Source organism: Urtica dioica, chromosome 11 (assembly GCF_054948205.1).
Source record: "Urtica dioica subsp. dioica isolate 48M chromosome 11, U.dioica_male_clone48M_v1_H2, whole genome shotgun sequence".
In the NCBI taxonomy this organism is placed as follows: Eukaryota; Viridiplantae; Streptophyta; class Magnoliopsida; order Rosales; family Urticaceae; genus Urtica; species Urtica dioica.
The window spans coordinates 12,605,558-12,613,794 of NC_142766.1; the positions used below are offsets into that span (position 1 = coordinate 12,605,558).

At 32.9% G+C, this 8,237-nt stretch overlaps 2 protein-coding genes across 2 annotated transcripts; both read right to left on the reverse strand.

The window, feature by feature from the left end:
* Window positions 1–1,765: 1,765 nt before the first annotated feature.
* LOC149381315 (GABA transporter 1-like) lies at window positions 1,766–4,456 on the reverse strand. The gene is made up of 7 exons (XM_089601048.1): window positions 4,114–4,456; window positions 3,672–3,902; window positions 3,448–3,545; window positions 3,171–3,357; window positions 2,937–3,067; window positions 2,605–2,841; window positions 1,766–2,230 (listed from the first exon to the last, which is right to left on the reverse strand). The coding sequence occupies exons 1-7, from the start codon at window positions 4,208–4,210 to the stop codon at window positions 1,850–1,852; spliced, it is 1,362 nt and encodes a 453-aa protein (XP_089457174.1). The 5' UTR covers window positions 4,211–4,456; the 3' UTR covers window positions 1,766–1,849.
* A 1,765-nt stretch (window positions 4,457–6,221) lies between these two features.
* Window positions 6,222–7,070, reverse strand: LOC149381316 (ras-related protein RABA5e-like). The gene is made up of 2 exons (XM_089601861.1): window positions 6,720–7,070; window positions 6,222–6,355 (listed from the first exon to the last, which is right to left on the reverse strand). The coding sequence occupies exons 1-2, from the start codon at window positions 7,063–7,065 to the stop codon at window positions 6,306–6,308; spliced, it is 396 nt and encodes a 131-aa protein (XP_089457987.1). The 5' UTR covers window positions 7,066–7,070; the 3' UTR covers window positions 6,222–6,305.
* Between the last annotated feature and the right edge of the window lie 1,167 nt (window positions 7,071–8,237).

Here is an 8,237-nt window from a genome sequence, read left to right on the forward strand (position 1 = left end):
GTTGTTTCCTTTTCTATTTCTTTTTCTTTCTGAATTTTGTTCAAGCGAAAGACACAAGTTTGCCGTCTTCAAGAAACTATTTAGTTCACATTTATTTCATGAGATGAGAATGTTGAATGTTTGGGGTACTACAATTAAGTCTTACGTACTGGCATTCTTATCGACATTAATCACAGCATTAAACTATTATATAGTTGAGACTTCACTTAAACTAATAAATAGACAATACTAAACATTAATCCCAAATATAGTTTTACGTGCAGATAAATATATAATTAACTGGCCACTTGAGAAAAACTTGATCATCAAATAGCCAAGGTTTGCTCAAGTATATGGACTAGCCAAATTCTTTTTTTTAATTCCTTTAGTACCCTTATCGTGAAAATAAAAATATTGAAAAGCAATTGTTTCCTTTTTGGGTTCTGTAGCTAAGAAGCCATACATGACAAGAATAATTAGAACACTTGCCAGTTTAACAGCCATTAAAAAAAAATAAAAAAAAATAAAATAAAAAAAACCATTTTTTTTTTAGGATTTTGTTGTATGAAATAATCTAAACTTGTGCTTTAGCAAAATAGCAAAGAGCAACTTTGGTTGTCTTCCACATCAACAAGGCACACCATTAACCGGACCGAGCGATGGAGTTGCTCTAATATGCTATGTCTAATCTTTGGGATTGGGTTGTCTTCAGAAAAACTACAAAATTACATGAGTGTGCACCTTGTATTTCTCGCAAACTGGAACAATTTATGATTTAATTTTTTTATGGATCTTCTAAAAAAATTCAAGGCGTTCCGTGGAACAATTTAGCATCGCAGTTCTCTTATGTCGTTGATTGAGTGGTTAATGAGTAATGGGAAATTTTTCTTTTACAGAAAACTCTCACGACACAAACGCACATGTCGCCACGACGAGTTATAAGAATGTAAATTGGGGTTTTGATGTTTTTGAAGTGAAAATGAATTAAAATGCAAAAGTGAGTAAAAAAAGGTTTAATAACAATATAATGAAAGTGAATGGGTGCTATTGCCTCGATGCGCGGCGCGCCCAATGATGGTGATGCTCCAAATTGTTCTCCCGATGCTTCGTGATGAACATAATGTCTCTGGTATGCTCCTGATACCTCTTTTAGCTCCATAAAGCTCTAAATGCTCTTTTAAGCTCGAAGACATGAAATCTCACACACACACAAAAACTACGAAATTATAACAAAATACTTAAGAACGTGTCTCGATTCTTGGTGGAAAAACATTGATAAGTGTGAATGAATCACACTCATCAATGAGTTGACATATGATTTGTGCTTGAAGTCTTGAAACGAGTTTGTTGTTTAAGTATAGTTGTTTTTGTAATTGGTGTGTGCATAATCCGAAAATTGAAATGATGTTGCCTCAAGTTGACTTACACTATTTTGTTAAATGGACTAAGGTATATATTTAGTCCGTGCGCTTAAATAAATAATAATTTAGTTTACGAAAAAAAAATAGATATTTAAGTAGTAAAAAGGGGCTATTTTAATAATCACTAATTTTAGGTGACTTCTATGATTTCTCAGCAAACAAACATAATATATAACATTAAAATGTACATGAAAGAAAATACAACATATGGTCGATATTCATTTATTAGTATTATTATTTTATTTGGGTCCGGGCTTGGGCCTATATAGGCGAAGATGCAAGGCCCATCTAAAGCATTAAACATAAATACGAGGAATTGCAAACACACACACACACACCTCTCAAGACTAGCTTTTTTTTTCTTCTCATTTCAAAAAAATAGAACAAGTTCCGGATATCTGGCTAAGAGACATTTTTGGTAATGTATAAGATTGATTTATAAAATTATACTAAACATTGGCGAATAATCGGTAAGTTTTGGCATCGAGAGTAATCTGTCTTACAGCTGCGACCGCGGCTATGACCCCTAATACGGAGAAAGCGACGGCTATCAAAACATTCAAACTGAAAACGAAGATTTTTTTAGAAGGCTTGAACGTCAAGTTGTAGAAGATAACGGGAAGTATGAAATCCAAAGGCATGAAGCCAAAAGCGCCGATGAGAGCGTTGACGTCCCCGAAGAAGGGAAGCATAGCACCTAATGTCGTTGCAATCACGACCGATAATGAGCGCGTGATTGCTCGCGGGACCACGTTACGTGGAGAGAATTCCTTGCTTGAAGGGTCGCCAAATGTCCTCTCTAGTACCTCATTCGTTGGTTGCAGATAAACCTGAACATAAATTATCGTTAAAATCGAGTATAATCCTTTTTCAAAATGTACAAACAGTTCTGTTCTTAGAAATTTATTAAGAAGATAAGATAGGTATAGAAAGAAATGAATGATACTAATTATTTTTTATTTCAACTAATTAAATAAGTTTACGTTTCAAATCATTGATTCTTTAGCATTCAAAATTAGTTTTTTTTTTTTCAAATATATCCTTTATGTAACAAATTGCATGCTTCCATGCTTCATTAAGTCAATTAACTAATATTTCAAAATCTTGTGTAGCAAGCAACCTAATTGTCCAGCATTTTATTTTAGAAATGTGATAGATTCCGAGAAATACAGTTATAATATTAATAATAATTCTGGATAGTTACCACGGCAACGGCAGAGAGTTGGAGTATAGTGAAAACGTTGGTCATGAGGATGAACCATTTTGGGAGCAAAGCCTTGCCATTATCATCCAAGAAATTGCTGAGAATAAGGCCTTCAGAGAGGTTACCGAAAGCCCAATAGCCCGAGATCGCAACACTCAGGAATGTCACCGACAACACGGCATAGCAAATGCATAGACCCTTGAACATCTTCCCTTTCACCGGCGGTGCGATTGTTGCCTAAATCATTCATAAACAATTGAATGCTTTATCTTTCAGTTTGACTTTACAAAATGTTACACTGCCTTTGAACCGACATCATATCTAATATGTACCTGAATTTCGGGGATGATGCCATTTCCAAAGGTCGTGGCGATGATGGCGATCGCGTTGAACACACCAAAGAGCCGGCTTTCGCTATCGCCTCTTAGCGAATAATCTTTCTCCGGACCCTTTGACGATCTCCCTGAAAATTAATTACACAAAAAAAAAAAAAAAAAAAAAAATCTTGTGAATTTTTCGTTAGTAATTATTACTTATGTAAAGTATTCAGAGCAACTTTCGATTACCTATGTAAATTGAACCAGCAGTGGCACAGGCACTGTAGGCTAAACTCAACAGAAGGGACACCAAATTGATGTGTCTCAATGAGTGAAAAGATGGGATTTGAGCCAAAATCAGCATAAAGCATCCAAATATTACCACAAACTCATAAAGCTTCATGCCCCCATTTGGGTTTGACAGCTTGTAAATCGCCTGCACAAATTCCACTTTGGTGGTCATTCGTTATTACATTCTTCAAATTTCAATTAGTATTAAATTAATCATTTATATTGCATAACGTACCTTCATGCATTGTCCTCCAAGAAGTATAGAAGCAACAACAGCACCGTAGCAGACCATGAACTGAATAGGACCAACAAAATAACTACCCCATTTCGGTCCTACAATTGCCAACACCAAAAATAATTGAGAAGACATTATAATGCAAGTAAAATAATGCGAAACAGCCTTTTGAAATTAATTGATTAACAAATTATCAAAGTTTCAAAAGAAGTAAAATATAAGACCTAAAATGTCATGTGCCATGTCTCGAAAGCGGAGATGGCGGCGGCCGAGGTGAGCGTTGTGTTCGAGCACCCGGGAGATCAAGTTGTAGGAATAGAAAGTCACCAGCCCTCCGATGAGCAGGCACGCGATCCCAGCCGTCCATCCCAGAAACGTGAAGGCGTACGGTAGGCTCAACAGTGCTGGCGCTACTATTGACGTTGTCAAGTGGTAACCACTGTGTATCCATGAACCTGCAAGTCATTTTTTCATTTTTTTTCCCTATATTATTAGACGTAGTGATAATATATTGAGAAATTTAATTTTGTTTTTTCTTTTGTATTTATAAAATAATTCCCCAAACAGGCATTCATTTTTTTTATGGAAATAGTGAAGACTATGAACTGAATACACGTTATGATTAGTGATTGGTGCAAAGTCCCGAAAAATAGGTGAAAAATTTACCTTTGGATTTGAGAACGAAAAGAGCACCAGCATCGTCTTCTCTTTGATTATTATCGAACTCTTTCCTGTTTTCTCCTTCATATGTGACCGTTCCCATCTCTCCTGCTGGATTTCTATCTTTTTTTTCCCCTTGTAGAAAGGATGATATGTGATCTCAATAATATGTGGATATGATGATCAAATATGATCTATCATAGACACACGCATGATATATTAATACATGTAAGTGCTACAAGTCATAATGCAACTACTAGTCAATGGGAGGTGACAGCGACGATGCACATCTTCTTTTTTATTGTTTTATTTTTGCTTGGAAATATTGCTCACTTTGTTTGACTAGCCTTTCTCAACATTGAAAACAGCTTGCTTTATTGTTTTTTTCTTTTTCTTTTTCTTTTTATTTTTATTTTGAAAAAACAGCTTGCTTTATTGTTTGGTGGTTGTTATTACACGTTTATGAAAATGTATGGAGTAAAATATTTTGATGACCGAAATTCAATCATCCTCTTAAATAACAAGTATACATCAGTTCATGACCTACTTACGTAATCATTTTATTCTTAGCATGTGCTGCGAAAGACCATATTACCCCCCAATCGCCACACCCACACGTAACTTAGTAGACTCGCTCGAAAACTAAAAAAACGTTGTAGAATTGAACACAAACACCCAAAACTTTTGGAGTTCTTATCGTAGAATTGAACACAAACACTTTTGGAGTTCTTAATTATATTCTTTTATCTAATCGCAAAATTTAATGAGTCCAGCGGTTATATAGCTCAATACAACTTTAAGTTTTTGTAAAATAGTCATAATTTGTCAACTATAAGTAAATTAGCCCAAATAAGATTAATCTAAATTGGATTAAATTTAATCCCAACGAACTATAAAGACAGAATGTAAGCTTTATGGAGACTAGATTAAAATTAATCGAGGCAGTATTAAAAGTCATAATACTCTCAATTGGCTATTTTACTATATCTAATGAAACTATGGCTATTTTACAAAAGTCATAGTTTTAATTGGCTACTTCTACCATTTTTCCAAAATTAATTTGCAATAGCAATAAGGTCGTCCTTTTTTCATACATATTTAAAAAATACATGTCAAGAACTGTGGTGATCAAAACCTTTTCGATAGCGGCAAAAAATGAGATTAAATCATTCACATCTACTGAATTGTTATATCCGCTAACAAGAGGAAGAGAACATGCATAACAAGACACATCATCAAATTAAATTAATGATATTTACATAATGTATATATCCACAAATGATTGGTATAGTACTGTACTGGTGTGAAACTGAGTGGGAAGACTTACAGCTAATGTTCACACATGAGTGGTAAAGCAAAAATTGTGAAGCGATCGAAGCAGCAAAATGAATAGTTCTTAACTCCTCTTCCTTGGCTTGCACATCGTCAATACAAACATAGCCTTTTAAGCTCCAGCTGAAGATTCACTATCTCTACTTCTCGTTCCATAAATCCTCGTCAACAACCAGTGTAAATACTCTATCTACTTGTTGTAAAAATAAAAGGGAAATTATCAACGGGTATCATTTCTATTTAATCGAAATACGATATTTACATTTTTAATTTTTAAAAATATTATATATATATATATATATATCTCTTTAATTTAACATAAATGACATATATCTCTCCTAAAAATACATTATATTACAAATAATACCATTTTCATTTATTTTTTACAAAAAATAATTTGAATTCTCCAAAATACCCTTAATAGAATAAATATTTATTTACTTTTTCCTTTTAAAAAAACTCAAAACTTCTCTTCTTAAAAAAATCATTAACTTTTTATAAAGAAAGTATTTATTTTAATTTTTTATATATATAGTAAAAAAATATTCATTAAATATATTTTAGAGAGTTCAAATTTTTAAAAAAATAAAAATAAACAAAAAAGTGGTTTTTGAAAGGGAGAAAGGGAGCCCGAGCAAAATAGCAAAGTCAAACGTTGTAATTGTCAAAATAGCCAACTTTTGGTTTATTTTTAATGTGTAGCCAATATACCACATTAACAGTAAAAAAATACAAATTTGCCCTTCATTTAAATAATATAAAATCAAACTATTTGGAAGATTCCCGCGTCCAAAAAAGAAAGAAATGAAATTGGAATCGCGTGAATAAATGCCAACTAAAACAGATCCACCGTGATAAATGCATATCTAACAAATCCACCGTGATAAATGCTTATCTTTCAAACACGCAACCAAACCTACACCGCAGGAGAAAAAATTCAAAAACAAAGTACAAAAAAAATCTTCAGAAATTAACATATACAAATTAATATACGTAACATAAATTAGTATACTTATATAAACCCAAATCTTCAGAAATTAACATATACAAACTAATATACATATACAAATTATTTTCTGTTTTTTCTGTTTATTTAGGTTTATATACGTATATTAATTTGTATTTGTATATTAATACGTATATTAATTAACAGATATTAACAGAAATTAACAGGATTGAAATCGTTCCATACATGAATCAATGAGTGAAAAATCTTCAATCAAAGCTCTAATTTATACAAATTAATATACGTATATAAACAAGGTAATGAATGGATTTACTGGTGAGCTCGTCGAGCCAGCGAATGACGGAGTCGAAGGTGGCGCGGCGAGTGATGTCGTAGACGAGGAGGGCGGCGACGACGCCGCGGTAGTTGGCAGAGATGACGGCGCGGAATCGTTCCTGGCCGGCGGTGTCCCAGATCTGAGCCTTGACCTCTTTGCCGTCGATCTCCACCGCCTGAGTCTGGAACTCGACGCCGATCGTGGCCTTGGCGTTGGGGTCGAACTCGTTCCGCGCGAACCTCGACAGCAGGTTTGACTTCCTAACCGCCGAGTCACCGATCAGCACGATCTTGAACAAGTACTCCTCTTGCTCCGACGACTCTTCTTCTCCTCCTCGCCCCATCTTTTGATTCTATTCCCTAAATATCACGTTTATGTCTATATTTGTAATACAAGCTCACCACTGCGTAATTGGAGGGGTTTTGCGTATGTGAACGTGATTATTATTAACAGAATATCTTGGCAATCAAATCATAAATATGTTGGCAATCAATTTTGATTTTCTTTAATTATATTTTTTATTTAAAAAAATTAAAAAGGGAAAAACTGGAAGCAAAAATATTGGCTTAAACGCCACGTCAGCGAAATTGGCTATTTCTCATAATAAATGTAAACGTTGGCTAATATGCAATCTCAACGTTTGAATTTGGCTAGTCCGTCTAATTTAAGGGGGATACACATCATTTATATTAAATTGAAGAAATATATATGATATTTTTAAAAACTGAGAGTAGAAATCGCGTATTTCGATAAAACAAATGAGATATTGTTGATATATTCCTAAAAAAAAATTGAGAAACAAATTATATATGATATATATAGTTGTAATTTTTAGGAGTGTTATAAAAATATATCATTTGAACATGGTAATTAGAAGAATATCTAATATTTTCAACCCCTCATAAATATCTCAGTTAAAAAAAATAGTCAATTCCGTCTATATTATGAATAATTTAAATTGTGAACACAAGAAAGGGAAAAAAAATGAAACAGTAAACATCATTTAAAAAAATGAAACGGAAAGAATTATTTTTTAAAAAAATAAATAAATAAAACTTGAAACAACAAGGAAAATACTATACAGTAGGTATTTATGAAATAAAAACCGGCAATAAGGTACTTGAGAGGTCAAGTATGAAAAGAAGTCAGGTGGTAACATTATTTTTTTAATTATTATATCTGCCTTTTCTCTTCTTGGCCCCATACTATATCTCCCTCGGGCTATTCTCTTCTTGGCCCATTTAAAAGTAATTTTTATAATTTTAAACGTCAAACTAATATTCACTGTTTTTTTTAAATCTTAGGATATAGTATATAATTGGTTGAGATAAATCAAACTATCCGTAAGTAGAAAAATTAAATAATTTATGTAGTGCAAAATGAGGCGTTGAAATAATATACAGTCTATAATACTTATATCGCTAAGCAATAAACTTTAAAAAAATAAAAAATAAAAATAAAAAAACAAAAAAAAAACGTGAGAGTAATTCACCAAATCTCACTCATAGTTCTGAA

Excerpts from the sequence above, each read along its gene's own strand:
- LOC149381315 (XM_089601048.1), bottom strand. The coding sequence starts at position 4,210 with ATGGGAACGGTCACATATGAAGGAGAAAACAGGAAAGAGTTCGATAAT. Across the intron at positions 3,358-3,447 it reads TTGGAGGACAATGCATGAAG|GCGATTTACAAGCTGTCAAA; the intron begins GTACGTTATGCA and ends GAATTTGTGCAG. Across the intron at positions 2,231-2,604 it reads AACTCTCTGCCGTTGCCGTG|GTTTATCTGCAACCAACGAA; the intron begins GTAACTATCCAG and ends ATTTATGTTCAG.
- LOC149381316 (XM_089601861.1), bottom strand. The coding sequence starts at position 7,065 with ATGGGGCGAGGAGGAGAAGAAGAGTCGTCGGAGCAAGAGGAGTACTTG. Across the intron at positions 6,356-6,719 it reads CTGGCTCGACGAGCTCACCA|GTTTGGTTGCGTGTTTGAAA; the intron begins GTAAATCCATTC and ends CCTGCGGTGTAG.